Here is a 20,528-nt window from a genome sequence, read left to right as displayed (position 1 = left end):
AAGAGGTGGAGTTTGGTTGTGGAGAAGAGGTAGTCTTAGAACCAATGACATTCTGTTTGCTCAATTCTCACCCAATGCCTTCATTTTCTGCTCCCTGCAACCAGATTATGCCTCCTGATTCAAACCTGTACTCACACTGCTCGACAGATCCCTACCTAGTGTTGGTTCAACTGCTGCTCCCTCCAAATTCAAGTTCTCCAGCTGAACTAGCTCTTCTTGAAACCATCTTGAACTCTAGTAATGAGCCTTTGTCCACAGCTGACTTCCATCCTGTTCTCGCAAGCTTTACTCTAACATTAATCTAGTATGCTTCAAGTCTGAGTCTACTTGACTTGTCTGTGTTAATCTGAATAAATTATTCAACAAAAATTGAGGTCTAACTTCTAAGATAGATGTTAAATGGTTTTGATTTGAAAATTTTTTCTTCTAAGAGCTCATTTCAATTTGTGGTGTCAAATCAGAGGTGTCACTGTGGTTGGGAATCTCATATGGGGGAGTGCTTACATTGAGTGATCATCATAAGGCTATAACAAGAGTAAAAACAGCTCCATTATTAAGTGAAATATGTCTTTCTATAATCCCTCTTATAAAAGACTTACAATAGTCAATCATGCTCTCATCTCTGCAGTAAAATACAAAATCTCTCATTAAGATCTTTTATAAAACCAATGGAAAAAGAAATGTTTCTTATAGAAAGACTTAGTCTAACAAATTAATATGTCAGTTTTTCTGGGTTCTCCTCAACATGTTATTGTACTGATTTCAGCAGACAGTGATTTCCTGGCAGCCTCTGTTGAATGAGGCAATACAATGCCCAATCTCTGAGTGGCACAGACACAAGCCAGGAAGACCCGGACGCAGTCTATCTATATGGATATTGAAAAACCTCCTCCAAAGGTAATTCTGATGGGGTAACAAGGATCCTTTACTCTACAAAAGGATTCTATAAAGATTAGTGAAAAATTTCTCCATTTCTGCCTTCTGAACAACCTGATCTTGCTGTGACTGGGAGATATTAAGGAGCACATTCAGTCCTTAGCAGAAATGATCTATCAGGGATGGAAGTAATCACAAGACACATCATACTTAATGATGAAAAAAAAATGATTTCCCCTTAAGATCAGGAACAAAAGGAGGCCCACTCAAGTTACTTCTATATACCACTCTACTGGACAGGCCAATTAGGCAACAAACAAACAAACATCTAAATTTGAAAGGAAGAAGTAAAGCTATTTTCATTCACAGGTTATATGATCTTGAACATAGAAAACCCTAAGGAATTCACACACACACAAACACACACAATTAGAATTAACAAATGAATTCAGTAAGGTTGTGGGATACAAGATGAAGACACAAAAATGAATTGTGTTTCTATTTCCTGGCAATAAGCAATCTGAAAACAAAATTAAAAAACAACTGCACTTACAATAGTGAAAGTGTTAGTCACTCAGTCATGTCTGGCTCTTTGGGATGGCACAGACTGTACTCTGCCAGGCTCCTCTGCCCATGGAATTCTCCAGAATACTGGAGTGAGATCAAACGCAGGTCTCCTGCATTGACAGGAGGATTCTTTACTAGCTGACTCACCAGGGAAGTCCCAAAAGGATTATGCTGGACTCCTACTTCACACAATGAAAAAAAATAACTCAAGTGACAACAACAAAAACTAGATAAATTGGACTTCATCTAAATAAAACACTTCTGTACATCAAAGATCATCATGAAGAAACTGAAAATAAAACCCACAGAATGAGAGAAAATATTTCAAATCACGTACCTGATATCCACTGGAATCATGTGTCCACGATATATCAAGAACTCTTATGACTCAACAGTAAAATGACAACATAATTAAAAAATGGACAAAATGTTTTAACTGACCATTTCTCCAAAACAAACATACAAATGGCTAATACCACATTGAAAGATGCTCAAAGTTATCAGTCATAGAGAAAAGCAAATAAAAGCTGCAAGATACCATTTCACCCCAACTAGCACTGCAAAAGTAAAAGAGACAGACAGTATATGAGTGTTAGTGGGTATGGAGAGACCGGACTCCTCCTATACTGCTGGTGGGATTCTAAGTAGGAGAGTGATGGCTAATGAGTATGGAACTTCTTTTGGTGTTCTAAAAATTACATAGTGAAGGTACAAACTGCTGACCTGTATACTTAAAAAATGAATTTTTTGGTATGTGAATTATATATCTCAGTAAACCTCAAAAATCTCAATTATGTCTCAATGCAGATATGAGATTGTATCTCAAAATTTTTAAAAAGTTAAACATGGAAATAAGCAAAAGTAACTAATTACTAAATAAAAAGTAATCTTAGATTCACGACTGATGATAAAGTAGAGTTTCCCAGACTTATTTCAGACACTACCTTACACTATTATGAGAAGACAGAAAGAATTTGCCTGCCAATGCAGCAGATGCAGGTTTGATCCCTGGGTCAGGAAGATCTCCTGGGGAAGGAAATGGCAACCCACTCCAGGACTCTTGCCTGGAAAAATCCCATGGACAGAAGAATCTGGCGGGTAACTAAAGTCCGTCAGGGCGCAAAAGAGTCAGAAATGATTTAGCAACTAAGCAACAACAACAAAGACGATAACTTAGTTTAATAACTTTCCTTTTTGATTGAGAAGACTATACTTTGAAGAATGAGTCACAGAGAGGCAGCCTTTTTGGTCACCCTGTGGTTTGGGTACACCAGCAGAGAGGAAACTGTATAAGAAACTCCAGGAACAAAAGGGGTGATGTTGTCCAAAGTGAAAGAACTGATTAGGCAGAATTCCCAAATTAACCAATATTCAAATGGAGGGTAGAATGAAGAAGTTTAATTAGTAAGAGAGTTATTGTTAAGGCTTAAACTCTATAAAATAGTCAATTAACTGTGCAGGTATTCAAGACTTCACATGTTGTTATATATTCTTCCCAAACGTGTGATGGGGGGAATAAAAGCTATGTTAGACTCTTTATTCTCAAGCTGTTTCCAGATGATTTGGGCAAGATTTAGAGATCAAAGATAATTTAAAAACAAAACTAATTAGTAAAGGTTAAATTGTAAAAGATACAAATATTATAGGAAAAGGGGGGGGGTTAATTGAGAATACTTTTTGAAAAATCTGGTAAGGAGGAAAATTCTTTCACTTGGGAAGGGGAAATGGCATTAACAAAAATGAGAATAAGCGTATACTACGGTCCTTTAGGAAAGGCAGAAGAACCAGAGATCAAATTGCCAACATCCGCTGGATCATTGAAAAAGTAAGAGAGTTCCAGAAAAACATCTATTTCTGCTTTATTGACTATGCCAAAGCCTTTGACTGTGTGGATCACAATAAACTGTGGAAAATTCTGAAACAGATGGGAATACCAGACCACCTGACCTGCCTCTTGAGAAACCTATATGCAGGTCAGAAAGCAACAGTTAGAACTGGACATGGAACAACAGACTAGTTCCAAATAGGAAAAGGAGTACATCAAGGCTGTATATTGTCACCCTGCTTATTTAACTTATTTGCAGAGTACATCATGAGAAACGCTGGGCTGGAAGAAGCACAAGCTGGAATCAAGATTGCTGGGAGAAATATCAGTAACCTCAGATATGCAGATGACACCACCCTTATGGCAGAAAGTGAAGAGGAACTAAAAAGCCTCTTGATGAAAGTGAAAGAGGAGAGTGAAAAAGTTGGCTTAAAACTCAACATTCAGAAAACTAAGATCATGGCATCTGGTCCCATCACTTCATGGGAAATAGATGGGGAAACAGTGGAAACAGTGTCAGACTTTATTTTTTACAGGCTCCAAAATCACTGCAGATGATGATTGCAGCCATGAAATTACAAGACACTTACTTCTTGGAAGGAAAGTTATGACCAACCTAGATAGCATATTAAAAAGCAGACATTACTTTGCCAACATGTACGGATGTGAGAGTTGGACTGTGAAGAAAGCTGAGCGCTGAAGAATTGATGCTTTTGAACTGTGGTGTTGGAGAAGACTCTTGAGAGTCCCTTGGACTGCAAAGAGATCCAACCAGTCCATTCTGAAGGAGATCAGCCCTGGGATTTCTTTGGAAGGAATGATGCTGAAGCTGAAACTCCAGTACTTTGGCTACCTCATACAAAGAGTTGCCTCATTGGAAAAGACTCTGATGCTGGGAGGGATTGGGGGCAGGAGGAGAAGGGGATGACAGAGGATGAGATGGCTGGATGGCATCACCGATTCGATGGACATGAGTTTGAGTGAATTCCGGGAGTTGGTGATGGACAGGGAGGCCTGGCATGCTGCGATTCATGGGGTTGCAAAGAGTCAGACACGACTGAGCGACTGAACTGAACTGAGGGTTCTTTAGACTCATGTTTAATAAACAATGATTTAATTCCTAATAACCAGGAATTTTGGAGAAGGCAATGGCAGCCCACTCCAGTGTTCTTGCTTGGAGAATCCCAGGGATGGGGAGTCTGGTGGGCTGCCGTCTATGGGGTCATACAGAGTCGGACATGACTGAAGCGACTTAGCAGCAGCAGCAACCAGGAATTTTGTGATTTAACCCTCAAACTCTGCTTATAAAAAGTGGATACCTACAGAGAAGGACACACATATAGGATCTGACCCAACTTATAATTTGCAGGTATCGGAACTAGGATTCAAGCCCAGGTCATCTTCATTCAAGTTTCGTGTTCTTCCACTACATTGAACTTGGAGGCCTGGGGTAGAGGCACAGAGAGATGAAACAATGGTCAGATCAGATCAGTCGCTCAGTCATGTCCGACTGTTTGAGGCCCCATGAATCGCAGCACGCCAGGCCTCCCTGTCCATCACCAACTCCCGGAGTTCACTCAGCCATCTCATCCTCTGTCGTCCCCTTCTCCTCCTGCCCCCAATCCCTCCCAGTTTCAGAGTCTTTTCCAATGAGTCAACTCTAAACAATGGTAGTAATAAGAAATTAGACTAGAACTGAAAGTTGCTATTGGGAAAAATACAGCTGGAAAGAGATAATCAGATTACACAGAAGGTGTTAAAGTGACAAAGAAGATAGGTGAGGTGAGACAATAGGGAGCCAATATGATTCTGGAGGGCTTCCCTGGTGGCTCAGACGGGAAAGCATCCACCTGCAATGTGGGAGACCTGGGTTTGACCTCTCGGTCGGGAAGATACCCTGGAAAAGGTAATGGCAACCCACTCCAGTTTACTTGCCTGGAGAATCCCATGGACAGAGGAGCCTGGTAGGCTACCGTCCATGGGGTTGCACAGAGTTGGACACAACTGAGCGACTTCACTTTCTTTCTTACTATGATTCTGCAATGGTTTGGTAGAAAGGGGGTTTAAATAATATCAACCATGGTGTGGTATACAGGATGGAATGGAGAGAAAAGAGAGCCGGTAGAAAAATGTGTATGAGTGCAGTGATACTGCTGTGAAATGATGAATTAACAACAGTGGGCACATAGAGGAGAAGACATGATCAATATTTCAGAGAGAAGAAAATAAACCTGACAAAATGTATTGGTTGGTTAGATATGGGACAAAGGGAGAAGAGTTAATACAAAAATTAACAAATTGAGCCATTCTTTCCAACCGCTGACATTGACATTGAAGTTGCTCAGTCGTGTCTGACTCTGCGATCCCATGGACTGTAGCCTACCAGGCTCCTTTGTCCATGGAATCTTCCAGGCAAGAATACTGAAGTGGGTTGCCATTTCCTTCTCCAGGAGATCTTTCTGACCCAGGGATCGAACCTGGGTCTTCCGCGTTGTAGGCAGACACTTTACCATCTGAGCCACCAGGGAAGTTCCAACCGTTAGACCTCCTAATACTTATTGAAAATCATTTGAGTAGAAGGTAAAACAAATCAAATCTCAATACAGAGGTAACTACTGTGAAGCTTAACAAATCACATCTGTATATGAAACTCCTTTGATATCTCATTTATTCTATTAGCCATAATTATTAAATACTCAGTATATACAAATATTTTCCCCAATATCTACATATGAGCATAATCACTGTTCATTACTTGTTATTTATTGTGCTTCATCTCCCTTCACATCCACTTCAACATGCTTCTGGAGGTGTGCACTGGGAAGGATATTAATCCCTCTTTGTTTTCATTCAGCTTTCCAGATCCAATGTCCTTACGTCATGGAGATTTTGTTTCCTTAACATCTGATGTGTGCTTCTCCCTTACTAGTCATCTAGGTTCATAAAACCTTTCACTGGATCTTACTTAGGCTCTTGCAACTAACTCCTAAAATTACTGTCATCAACAATCAATCGAAAGACAGTATCTATACTATATGCAAAGAATTAAACAAAATTGAATATAGGAGGCAAAAATAATATACCCTCTGGTCTCTCTCTAAGGAGCCCACAAAAATTGAAAAACTAAATTGTTTTCACACGAAACAACTAGAGAAATAAGATAGAGATTCCATACACAAGTTGTAATCATCCCACGCATTAACATGCTACTTGTATCATGTAGGCAGTCAATGCAGAAATTCAAGTTATATTACAGTGATGTATTTTTACTGATTTACATTTTAAACTTGAAAGGTTTTTAAGAAGTGTTTTTGGCCTGAATTGTTTTGACACTCCAATGGCTCAATTTTTCTTTGTTTATAAGCCAGTATTCTACCTCTCCTCAATTCTTGATTCCAAGCAGCCCATATTTTAGGTATTTCCATTGATCACATTAAGCAGATATGCTACCTATAACCAATTTACTTTGTTCTTTGTAGATAGAATGTAAATGATGCTTCTTTAAAGTCACAGTTAATGCATGTCACTAAAGGCAAAAAATAATTCTTTTAGTCCTGTTCCTTTTTCTTTTCAGTGTAAATCCAAATTATGCTCTAGGCAATTTTTAAAAGATCAACTCTTAAGAGTAGACTGAGCTTGAGTGTCCACATACAACTAAGTCCAAAAAATAGTCCTCTATCAGCTGCTGAAGGTCAGCTTAGGCTGCCTAGAGGCTAGAGAGCCCAGCATGGAACAATGGCAGGAAAATAGAGTTCCCTTCATTCCTTAATTCACATGCAAGTGAGGTGCCAATCAAGTGCTGACAAGCATGGAGAAACCAAAATCAAAAGTGGGTAGAGATACACTTTCAAAAGGAGCAGTTTTTCACACATTTCTAAGAGATGTTTTTAATGGTGGTTGTGAACATACCACTAATGATGTGGAAAAGGAAATAAAAGCAATAAGAAAAATACTAATTTTATATCAACTGAGAGGATGCAATAAGCTAATGAAACACATTTGCTAAAATTGTTTAATGTGTTCTATAAAACAGTGATTTCACTTTGACTAAGGAGAGAAATCTGAATGCAAATTGATGTATAGGGCACTGCAAACAGGGAAGGTGAGTTAAGATTTGAAACCGGGCACTGACAAGGAAGCTGACATTTCCAAATAAAAGAAAAATTGAAGCTGGCCTGATTTTGTCAAACTAACCATGGCAAGACAAGAGCAAAACACTTTGAAATGACTGAGTATGGAAGCAATGCAATCACTTCATAAAGTGGTTGGTGAAAGGGATGACAAAGCTTAAAAACTGGCACTGTGTTTTGATGACACTTTATTTCTAACAAATGAGTTTAAACTTTTAAAAACTACTATAAGGCAAATGTAAGCTGCATTAGTTGTAGATGTTTTTCTAAAAGAATTTGGTAAGTTGTTGATTAGGACTACTATTTCTATCTATGACATATAAAGCAAAATTTATTAGAAATTGAAGGCTTTGACAGTGATGATTTAATAAGAGTAACTTTGTATGTTATTGCTCTTTATTAGTGTTATTTTAAATACACAGAAAAAATAACATAGGATAGACACACTATTTTTAAGATTCAATATCAATTCATAAAATAAACAGTTCTTCCCTTTCACTCTAAAGACTGAGTGCAAGGATTGCTGCCAGAGCTGTCTTATCAATATCTGGTTTTACTAGGATTGCAGAAAGTTTAGAGAATTAGAAACTTGAGATGTTACCATATGATGGGAATAAAGGAAGTGAAAGGCATATTTTTAGAATCATTTTTTTCATTGTTATTATTTACTACATAAAATGGACACTGGTTTTGAAAATGAATCTCTTAACCATCTCCTGGATTCTTCAGGCAAATTCTGCACTTCAAGATAGGGTATAATGATAAATTATGTTCTCAATTTTAAAAAACAACAATTAGCAAAATATGAAAGCTCTACAACTATTCTGTACTTTAAAAGTAATTTTTCAGATATCTATTAGTAGTACCTTTAATTTTAAACTCTAATTACACAGAATTTAATTTAATAAATGACAAGATATATTTTAGCACAGGTCCTGACTAGTAACTATTATTCAAACAATAAGCACTAAAAGTAATTACATGTAATGTTAAAACTGTACTAGTCACACAGTTCATATTTAAAAGAAATTTTCTTAAAATTCATGATCCAAAAAAGAATGTGAACTTGAATGAGGATGGTAGGAAAATAATCTCCATGCATTGAAACGTGATGCTACAAACTAGGACCATTCCATCCATAAGGGGTGTGTGTGTGTGTGTGTATATGTGTGTGTACAGAATCTTGAATCGGAGATACAATTTTATGATAACTTTTTTACAAAATTAAACTTTACTGAAATCCGAACGATTTACTGTCTGATATGTAAAATGTACTACTGAAACAGAAAACTAAACCATAATTTAAGATGTTCACAAGTAACTTTTTTGTAAAGTTAATATTAAATATTTCAATCATTGTAAAACAATTTCATATAATACATTTATGTTGAAAAATACTGAGAGGCTGAATATTTGTCAACATTTTAAACACCATGAGTTTTCTTCTAAGAATAACAGGGAGACCAGGAAAGAATGTGATTCAGCTTTAGGCAAAAAAAAAAAGTTTAAACATATTTCAATTTTTTTGTGTAATATCAATGCTATCTTTCAAAAGTTCTTGAAATTAAGTAGAAACACAATGGCCTTAAATGTACTCATCAAGCTTTGTCAAAAATTTATGTAAAACTAAGTTATTTATTTAGAGGAATTCTTTTCAGTAAGTCACAAACTACTTTTTCTTTAGCTTCCACCATCTATATACCTTCTTTGCATACCTCTATCAAAGTTACTTGACAAAAAGTAGCAAATATCTGAGGCTAAGATAGTCGCCATTAATACTTTAAAACCTAAACAAGGTATATTACATTAAATAGACTTCTCAGTCCTGGTGTTGCCTGACAGATATGCGATGTGCCAGTGGTTATATTATATTCCTCCTCCCATGCATGCACCTCCTGCAGAGACAGCAGACTACAGAAGCTGACCCTTACTGAGACCATCTTGTCTCTCTGACAAAGCTCCTTTTTAACTTCTTACTTACTGGTTACTTCCTGTGATGGAGAAAAACTTTAGCTCAGCTTGTGATAATTTCACAGGCCCTGAGGACCCTGACCCTAATAGCCTCAAGGTCAGAAGTCAAGTCTTGTTCTGAAACATCTGTGTGCTTTATATTAAAGTGGAACAAAAGTGTAGAAATATCCACCAGTGTGTGACAAGAAGGACAGGCAAAACAAGACTGACGCATAGGTCATCTGTTACTCTGGCATCTTAAGTTCCTTTTTAAAACTGTCCAAAATTCACTTAAATTCCAAATCTGATGTACAGATTTGATGTTAATTGTCTTAAGGTAAAATCAGGAAAACGTATGTTTCACAGAAGTTTTAAATTTGAACAGTCTTGCAGGTCTTCAGACATATTCAAAGCTATTCTATAAAGTCATGAAATTTCATGTTTTATGTAATTTAATGACTTAAAGGAAGAAAACATAAGGTACATATATATCAGCTATAAATGCATTTATATATATCTGAATGGTTAAAAGAACTATTTGAAAGCCAACATTCACATTTTAAAAAGGACATCATAACTCATATGTTAGAGAATGATCCTAAGATATCCATTTTGTAGAAAACAAATTCAGCAGAATTAAAAGCACCTGAATATAATTTGTAAACATGAAATTAATTTAAGAAATGAATGATTTCAGTTATTTATAGATCTTAAGAGAGCACAGTATTTATAAATTCAGGTCAGTTAAAGTATTCTCAGGTGTCACCACTATTTTTATATCTAAATCACATGGGTAAGCAGTAAGGCGTGGGGAAGTTGAAAAGACCACGGATATATAATTTCCATGATGAAGAGCAATACATGGCAAAGTTTAGAAACATTAAAAATTAGACAATCAATGCTATGCTGGCTTTTATTGTCCACTTGAGGCTATATGGACTTAAAATGATCAAATGCACTGTATCAGATAAATCATTTTGTTACAGCAATGGTACTTTCCAGTGACATAAGGGGTAATGAACATGGAGCACATTTTTAGGACTGATTGTACCTCATTCATCATTCATACCTGCACAAAGTGTGATAATTGTAAGACTGTGGTAGAACAGACACCAAATTCACCAATCTTGCTGATTTTTCTATTATGTACACATATCTTAACTACAAGAATTGGATTATTTTGAAATGCAGAGATTTTTATGACTAAGCATGGAGTTGCACTTAACAGCAGATTAACAGAATCTTTCTGATAGCTTTAATACTAATTATATGGGTTTTGATTAAGTACTAATTTATAGAGATAGTATAGTCAGTTAAAGAGTCTCTAGAAATTTTAAACACTTTACAGATAATAGTGCTTCAACGATGTACACATAAACTGGAGTCACAAATATAAAATGTATGGAAAGGGGAGCTATAATGTAGAAATTAAAAAGTGAAATGTAAATAAGAAACAGGCAAAAAGTTGTCTGATTGGCAATGAAAAGCTCTGTACAATAAAAGTACATTCCTTTGCAACAACATGAAATTCATTACACCAAATGCTTAATCTTCGTCCTTTATAAAACAATTTCAAGTAACCATACCAAGAAAATGGGAGTGAAGGCGATAAACCTGTAAGGAGTTTGCGAATTAAAAATAAGAGTTAACTGTGCACTTACCAGTTCAACAAAAGCAAGTCCTCCATAGCTGTGAGCAACAAAAAATACCTTCTCAGCTGCAGACTGGGCTATGAAATGGTCCCACACATAGACTGCATGTTCTTCAGGAGAGCCATTTTCCTATAAGTAAAACAGACATCATGTATTACATACTGCATCTAATTATTATCATAGTAATCAAAAATTAAATTATATGCTTGCTTATGCAGCATAAGAAATATGATAGCAATAGCTCATTCCAAACAATAACAATACAAAAGAACTACAATGGAAATTCAAATTAGGGAATAAATTAGTATTAAGCTATTAGGAAATTACTGCTAAACTTAAGTGCTACTCTAAGCTTCTGAAAGAAAATATTTAAAATAGGCACATTTTGAGGGGAAATGGCTCATTCTGGGTTTACCTGAGATATTAAAATATATCTAACTTCATTAGAATTGCATGGATAAAGTTCTAGTGGCCTTTTAAGTCAGTGGACCACTAAGAAATATCAGATGCGTTTCTATGTTTATATCTGAAAATATTTCGAGTATAAATACATCTAAATTATTTGATTTATAAAATTTTAGGTACCTCTGTAAATTGAAAATAAGGAGAAAGTTAACAATAAGTATTTTCCATTTACATTGTTAAAAATACTTTTCCTGACACAATTTTCCATATATATTTTATTTCTAGAACTGGGAGGATTTCTAAATGTATAAACTGGGACTTTTTATATTTCCCTTAAGTTGCTGGTGTGCTTTAGTTGCTCGGTCGTGTCTGACTCTGCGACTCCATGGACTGCAGCATGCTCCTCTGTCCATGGGGATTCTCCAGGCAAAAGTACTGGAGTGGGTTGCCATGCCCTCCTCCAGGAGACGCTCCCAACCCAGGATTGAACCTGGGTCTCCCGCATGGCAGGCAGATTCTTTACCATCTGAGCCACCAGGCAAGTCCAATAAATATATGAATGTTGCTTTAATTCCAAAAGTTCTACAACAACTTCAATTGATTGTGTTTACTTCTACAGCAAACACAATTTGTGGTTAAACCTAAAATTCAGATAATGTGGAAAACAAAGAGCTAAAAAAGTACAAACTGATAAAACTAAGACATCAGGAAGATATTTTGTATGAATAATTCTTGGGATGCTCTAACACCGAAAGACTGATTCCCTAAGAATGTCATAATATTAGATGATGAACACAATTTATTCACCTTTTCCATCTCAGAAATTTTAAAATATTATGTTACGGTCCCAGTGAATGGTTTCACTTGCTCCATAAAAGCTATTATTCCCTAATGTCTATCTCCAGCCTATATTTCTCTCCAGAGCTCCAGACCCAAGGTCATTTCCTTTTGAATGCCCCACAGATACTTCAAGCTCAACCAATTCAACACTTTGATAAAAATATCCTCTCTAAACCTGTGTCACTGTCTTTGCTCCCTACCTCCTGCTGAAATCTGAGCATCATCTTCTATTTCTCTCTCTCTCAAACTCCACATAAAATCAGTAATTAAAAACCCTTTGATTGTCCCCAACCTTCTCTTAAAGCCACCAGTTCTCTCCATCCTCATTTCCTCTGGCTGAGCCCAAGCTCATCCTTTCACAAATGGATGACTGCAACAATCTCCAGTCCAGTTTCCCTGCCTCTAGGGTCATCCTAGAAGGTATTACCCATTTAAATGCCCTCTCCTAACTCTGTAGTGACAACAACTTTTCAAAAATGCAAATATGGACATGTTGCCATTTGCTCACTCACTGCTTAGAACTCTCCAAAGTCTTTTCATCAGCTCCAGGACCAAGTTTAAACTCAGAATGACACCAGGGCCTTACATGATATGGCTTCTGCCTCGAAATGAATGCACAAAATATGATGATCTAAAAGATACCCTTTTCTCCCCAAGAGAGAATGGAAAGAACACTCTCTGTGTTCCAACTGCAGGGAACATCCTGTAATATCCTAATTGTGCCATACATTTCTTATCTCTGGGCTGTTTTTGATATCATTGTTTGGCAAGCGACCCATATGTTCTGCCTTTGCTTAACCCATCACCTTCACCTGCATCATTCCTATGTGTCTTCAGAACTCAAACTAAGATAACTGCATCTGGCCCCATCGCTTCATGGCAAACAGAAGGGGAAAGGGTGGAAACAGTGACAAATTTCTTCTTCTTGGGCTCTAAAATCACTGTGGATGGTGACTGCCGGCATGAAGTTAGAATACAGTTGCTTCTTGGCAGGAAAGCTATGACAAACCTAGACAGTGTGTTAAAAAGCAAAGACACTTCTTTGCTGACAAAGGTCCATAGAGTCAAGGCTATAGTCTTTCCCGGAGTCACATACAGTTGTGAGAGCTAGATGATAAAGAAGTCAGGGCGCTGAAGAACAGATGCTTTTGAACTGTTGTGCTCGAGAGTCCCTTGGACAGCAAGGAGATCAAACCAGTCAATCTTAAAAGAAATTAACCCTGAATACTCATTGGAAAGACTGATGCTGAAGCTGAAGCTCCAATATTTTGGCCAACCGATGCGATGGGCTGATTCATTGGAAAAGATCCTGAAGCTGGGAAAGACTGAAAGCAGGAGAAGAGGATGACAGAGGATGAGATGGTTGGATGGCATTACTGACACGATGGGTATGAACTTGGGAAAACTCTGGGAGATGGTGAGGGAAAACTCAGGGAGGCCTGGTGTGCTGCGGTCCATGGGGTCGCCAAGAGCTGGACATGACTTGGTGACTCAACAACAACTGGAAGGAAGACTTTGTAGGCACTTCTGGCCTTAAAACAAAGCAAAACAGTGCCCAGCTGTGGGTGTGACTGGTGATGGAAGTGAAGTCCAGTGCTGAAAGAACAATATTGCATAGGAACCTGGAATGTTAGGTCTATGAATCAAGGTAAAACGGAAGTGGTCAAACAGGAGATGGCAAGATTGCACATTTTAGGAATCAGTGAAATAAAATGTACTGGAATGGGCGAATTTAACTCAGATGACCATTATATCTACTATTGTGAGAAAGAATCCTTTAAAAGAAGTGGAGCAGCCCTCGTAGTCAACAGAAGAGTTCAAAATGCAGTACTTGGATGTAATCTCAAAAATGACAGAATGATCTCTGTTTGTTTCCAAGGTAAACCATTCAATATCACAGTCATCCAAGTCTATGCCCCAACCAGTAATGCTGGAGAAGCTGAAGTTGAACGGTTCTATGAAGACCTACAAGACCTTCTAGAAATAACACTCAAAAAAGATGTCCTTTTCATCATAGGGGACTGGAATGCAAAAGTAGGAAGTCAAGAGAGAGCTGGAGTAACAGGCAAATTTGGTCTTGGAGTACAAAACAAAGCATGCCAAAGGCTAACAGAGTTCTGCCAAGAGAATGCACTGGTCATAGCAAAAACCCTCTTCCAACAACATAAGAGAAGACTCTACACATGGACACTGCCAGATGGTCAATATTGAAACCAGATTGATTATATTCTTTGCAGCCAAAGATGGAGAAGCTCTGTAGAGTCAGCAAAAATAAGACCGGGAGCTGACTGTGGCTCAGATCATGAACTGCTTATTGCAAAATACAGACTGAAATTGAACAAAGTAGGGAAAACCACTAGACCATTCAGGTACAACCTAAATCAAATGCCTTACGATTATACAGTGGAAGTAACAAACAGATTCAAGGTATTGCTATACCTTGATCAATTGATATAACTTAATATACCAAGCTCTGATAGACAGAGTGCCTATTGATATACCTTGATTGACTGATATACCTTGATATACCAAGATCTGACAGAGTGCCTGATGAACTATGAATGGAGGTTTGTGATACTATACAGGAGGCAGTGATCAAGATCATCCTCAAGAAAAAGAAATGCAAAAAGGCAAAATGGTTGTCTGAGGAGGCCTTACAAATAGCTGAGAAAAGAAGAGAAACTAAAGGCAAAGGAGAAAAGGAAAGATATACCCATATGAATGCAGAGTTCCAAAGAATAGCAAGGAGAGATAAGAAAGCCTTCCTCAGTTATCAATGCAAAGAAATAGAGGAAAATAATAGAATGGGAAAGACTAGAGATCTCTTCAAGAAAATTAGAGATACCAAGGGAACACTTCATGCAAAGATGGGCACAATTAAGAATAGAAATGGTATGGACTTAACAGAAGCATAAGATATTAAGAAGAGGTGGCAAGAATACACAAAGAACTATACAAAAAAAAAATCTTCATGACCTAGATAATCACGGTGGTGTGATCACTCACCCAGAGCCAGACAGCCTGGAATGAGAAGTCAAGTGGGCCTTCGGAAGCATCACTATGAACAAAGCTAGTGGAGGTGACAGAATTCCAGCTGAGCTATTTCAAATCCTATAAGATGATGCTGTGAAAGTGCTGCACTCAATATGGAAAACTCAGCAACAGCGACAGGACTGGAAAAAGTCAATTTTCATTTCAATCCCAAAGAAAGGCAATGCCAAAGAATGCTCAAACTACGACACAATTGTATTCATCTCACATGCTAGCTGAGTAATACTCAAAATTCTCTAAGCCAGGCTTCAACAGTATGTGAACTATGAACTTCCAGATGTTCAAGCTGGATTTAGAAAAGGCAGAGGAACCAGAGATCACATTTCCAATACCCTGGACCATCAAAAAAGCAAGAGAGTTCCAGAAAAACATCTACTTCTGCTTTATTGACTATGTGAAAGCCTTTGACTATGTGGTTCACAATAAACTGTGGAAATTTCTTTAAGAGATGGGAAAACCAGACCACCTGACCTTCCTCCTGAGAAATCTGTATGCTGGTCAAGATTAGTGCAACAGTGAGAACTGGACATGGAACAACAGACTGGTTCCAAATCGGGAAAGGAATATGTCAAGGTTGTATATTGTCACTCTGTTTGTTTAACTTATATTCAGAGTACATCATGCGAAATGCTGGGCTGGATGACGCACAAGCTGGAATCAAGATTGCCAGGAGAAATATCAATAACCTCAGATACGCAGATGACACCACTCTTATGGCAGAAAGCAAAGAAGAACTAAAGAGCCTCTTGATGAAAGTGAAAGAGGAGGGTGAAAAAGTTGGCTTAAAAGTCAACATTCAGAAAACTAAGATCATGGCATCTGGTCCCATGACTTCATGGCAAGTAGATGGGGCAACAGTGGAAACTGTGAGAGACTTTATTTTGGGGGGCTCCCAAATCACTGCGGATAGTGACTGCAGCCATGAAATTAAAAGACGCTTGCTCCTTGGAAGAAAAGTTATGACCAAACAAGACAGCGTATTAAAAAGCAAAAGACATTACTTTGCCAACAAAGATCCATCTAGTCAAAGCTATGGTTTTTCCAGTAGTCATGTATGGATGTGAGAGTTGGACTATAAAGAAAGCTGAGCACTGAAGAACTGATGCTTTTGAACTGTGGTGTTGGAGAAGACTCTTGAGAGTCCCTTGGACTGCAAGGAGATCCAACCAGTCCATCCTAAAGAAAATCAGTCCTGAATATTCACTGGAAGGACTGATGCTGAAGCTGAAACTCCAATACTTCGGCCACCTGATGCGAAAAACTGATTTCACTGGAAAAGACCCTGATGCTGGGAAAGATTGGACGTGGGAGGAGAAGGAGACGACAGAGGATGAGATGGTTGGATGGCATCACTGACTCAATGGACATGAGTTTGAGCAAGCTCCAGGAGATGGTGATGGACAGGGAGGCCTGGCATGCTACAGTCCATGGGGTGGCAAAGACTGAACACAACTGAGTGACTGAACTGAACTTGGCCTTAATAATATAGCGTGCATTAGTTTAAAAAGTAGGAAAATATTTCTTATTAAAATCAGGATACTGGTTTACTCTAAGGAAGAGAAACAGTTGTGATTGGGAAATAGACTTCTAATGGCTGGCAGTATTTCATTTCTTGCCTGGGATGGTAGCTACACAAGTGTGTTCTTTATAGTTATAGTTAAAATTACTAATACATACCAAGCAGTTTTCTGTACATATATAGACCGTAACCATAGAATTTATTCTATAAACCTTTTAGAGTGAAGAAAGGTATTGTTAATAATTGTACTGGGAAAACAGGTCTAAACTGGGACAATCTAGAGACAACCCAGACACCTTATTTCCCTAGTTATATCTCACACTGAAATGTAAAAACAAAACAGGAAGACAGAGTTTCTATGTGCTGGTAGTTGGCAGAACTAACAATTTTAAATATCTGTGATGGTCCTAAATATTCTCCTATAGAGACAGAATTAAAAACACATAGGAAATTAGATTACTCTGTGCTAGCTAGGTTCTGTGCTAAAAGTGGAGATGTAAGGATGATAAGAAGCAAGCCACGATCCTGACCTTCACTGTGTTTGCCATTTCATAAGTGTGTTAACATACAAAGACAGGAGAGCACGTAGTGTGTGAGGAGTATTCCTTTCTCTATTGTTGATGGACTGTCTTCACACAAGTCCAATGGGTCTATTATAAACCCACACTACTTGATCTCAGCGAAGTCCTCCCTGCTTTCTTCTCACAGTCAAAAATCCTTCCTTTATACTGTTTAGAGTCTATCTGTCTCTTCCATTTAATTCCCATCTCATTCCAAGCCTCCAACAATGAATTTTAACTAGTCTCATTTCTTCTAGTCTTTCCAATTACTTTTTGCCAGATTAATCTTCCTGAAGCCTGGCTCTGATGCACTCACTCTCTTGTCTTAAAGGTCATTTACCGAAATGGTTGCCATGGCCTACAAAACAAATAACTGGAACTGGAACTCTTTAGCCAAAGTCTTTAAACTCTACCTTTCCAGCCTTCCTTCTTACTATTTGCAAGGATCTTATTCATGCTCCAGGAAAAACTGGAATATACATGAATAGTCTGAAAATCCTAGACAAAAACTCTACCATGAACTACAGTCTGGGATCTCAGGGGTAATGCAGCTCAGATTAGGCAAAAACTAGACAGGAGAACACTTCCACGGGAGCAGTTCAGCATTTCATATATAAAGTAGTAGACTATCCCACTACTTAGACTGATGGCAGAGTGAAGGGGAAGCAAGGGATGGACTAAGTCATTACAGAGGAAAAATCAACAAAACGTTGTGACTCAGGATACAAGGGAAATTGCCAACCGGGTCCAAATGAACCATCTATGACTAAAGGTGACTTAAGAACCAACAGCTCTTTCCACTGTTCAAACGTAAAGACTACTGTTTGCAGAGATTAGTATTACAGTTGATTTTTTTTCTTCCACAGTCTATGGAGATGATATATGTTAAAATAGTTTAGGAGTAGCAGGAAAAAGAAATCTGAAGTAATCATGTGCCCTGAGTATTTCAATATTTTCAGCCTGACTCTTAAGGTCATCAAATTATTATTCAGTTTTAAACCTAAAATTAAAAGCCTGATGTAAAAAGCCAGACTCAACTGAAGAAAAAAAAAATGCCTATAATACCCACTTAGGGGGTTATCCACAGGCACAACTAAACCATTATACAAGATTATTCTAGGCCACACTTGACATACATTGACCCAAAAAGATCCAGGAAAGGGAATCACAGTTTGCCATTAGGGGCGCACCAGGTATGCCTTTTAGTGGAAGCCCCACAGCAGTTCCTGGAGCAGACACAACAGAGAACTTTGTGGGGGTTACTGTGTTTGGCCCATGGGGTGTTTGCTCAGGAATGAGGGAATCAGGCTCACCTTGGGCAGAGACAGGAGTTATCCTGCCTTCAAGTTTCATAATCTATGGAAGCTAATGCCTCTAGAAACACCATTTTTTTAGTTTTTCTTTTTTAGTTCAGTCACTCAGTCGTGTCTGACTCTTTGTGACCCCATGAATCGCAGCACGCCAGGCCTCCCTGTCCATCAACAACTCCCGGAGTTTACCCAAACTCATGTCCATTGAGTTGGTGATGCCATCCAGCCATCTCATCCTCTGTCGTCCCCTTCTCCTCCTGCCCCCAATCCCTCCCAGCATCAGGGTCTTTTCCAATGAGACCATAGGTGTGGCTTTTAGGATCCTTGCCTGCAAGGGACTTGCCCACTTACAGGAGTTACTACTGTCAGGGAAGATCAAAACTATGGTGTTCATAGGCTATTATAATTCCTTCTGAGCTTCCTGGCAGCCCAGTGGTAAAGAATCTAGCCTGCCAAGCAAGAGATATAGGTTCGTTCCCTGGGTCAGGAAGATCCACTGAAGAAGGAAATGGCAACACACTTCAGTATTCTTGCCTGGGAAATTCACGGGCAGAGGAATCTGGTAGACTACAGCCCGTGGGGTCACAAAGAATCAGCACGACTTAGCAACTAAACAACAACGTAATTCCTTCTAATCCAGATGCAGTTTACCAACCAGGGTCATTTTCTTCCACAGGCAATGTTGTGCAGCAACCAGCCACTTAGACTGGATGCTGTGATATGCTTCCCAGAACCCCCTTTAGTTACAGGCACTAATTTCCTGAGCTGTACAAGTGTTGGCAGCTGATAGCTTTAAGTGAGATCCTCTCTAGGGATTGCTCTCAGTCAAACAAAGCTATTTTGCCTAAAGTTACAATCCCACCTCTAAGGGAAGCTACCTCCAAAGTCTGGTTGAGATGATGTGGATCTACAAGGACCTATTTCTTGCCTCAAGGCAGGACATCTCTGAAAAGCCACCCCAGACCCAGAGCATCAAGAAGGTGGGTGAGGCCTGTGCTATAACAATACTGCAGTTCAACAACTTCAGACAAAATCTGTGTTTTTGCTCTCCTATAGGTGCTGATATGACCAGTGCATTCTCTTGCTGACTGTGGCTCAGATCATGAACTCCTTATTGGAAAATGCAGACTGAAATTGAAGAAAGAAGGGAAAACCACTAGACCACTCAGGTGTCACCTAAATCAAGCCCCTTACGATTATACAGTGAAAGTGACAAATAGATTCAAGGGATTAGATCTGATAGACAGAGTGCCTGAAGAACTGTGGACAGAGGTTCATGACATTGTGCAGGAGGCAGTGATCAAGACCATCCCCAAGGAAAAGAAATGCAAAAAGGCAAAATGGTTGTCTGAGGAGGCCTTACAAATAGCTGAGAAGAGAAGAGAAGCTAAAGGCAAAGGAGAAAAGGAAAGATATACCCACATGAATGCAGAGTTCCAAAGAATAGCAAGGAGAGATAAGAAAGCCTTCCTCAGTTATCAATGCAAAGAAATAGAGGAAAACAACAGAATTGGAAAAACCAGAGATCCTGTCAAGAAAATTAGAGATACCAAGGTAACATTTCACGCAAAGATGGACACAATACAGGACAAAAACGGTATGGACCTAACAGAAGCAGAAGACACTAAGAAGAGGTGGCAAGAATACACAGAACTGTACAAAAAGATCTTCACAACCCAGATAACCACGATGGTGTGATCACTCACCCAGAGCCAGACATCCTGGAATGCGAAGTCAAGTGGGCCTTAGGAAGCATCACTACGAACAAAGTTAGTGGAAATGATGCAGTTCCAGTTGAGCTATTTCAAATCCTAAAAGATGATGCTGTGAAAATGCTGTGCTC

The 20,528-nt window shown here is 38.5% G+C and overlaps 1 protein-coding gene across 1 annotated transcript in view; it reads right to left on the bottom strand.

Moving 5' to 3' along the window:
- Positions 1-20,528, bottom strand: part of FAM172A (family with sequence similarity 172 member A) — a 429,003-nt gene that overhangs the window by 176,954 nt on the left and 231,521 nt on the right. Inside the window, exon 8 of the mRNA XM_027545608.1 lies at positions 11,010-11,129. Within this exon, the coding sequence (XP_027401409.1) occupies positions 11,010-11,129 (120 nt within the window). The remainder of the gene's footprint in view (positions 1-11,009; positions 11,130-20,528) is intronic.

This window comes from Bos indicus x Bos taurus, chromosome 7 (assembly GCF_003369695.1).
Source record: "Bos indicus x Bos taurus breed Angus x Brahman F1 hybrid chromosome 7, Bos_hybrid_MaternalHap_v2.0, whole genome shotgun sequence".
Taxonomy (NCBI): Eukaryota; Metazoa; Chordata; class Mammalia; order Artiodactyla; family Bovidae; genus Bos; species Bos indicus x Bos taurus.
The sequence above is the reverse complement of the archived record's forward strand: the minus strand, read 5'-3'. Positions and strand labels throughout refer to the sequence as shown.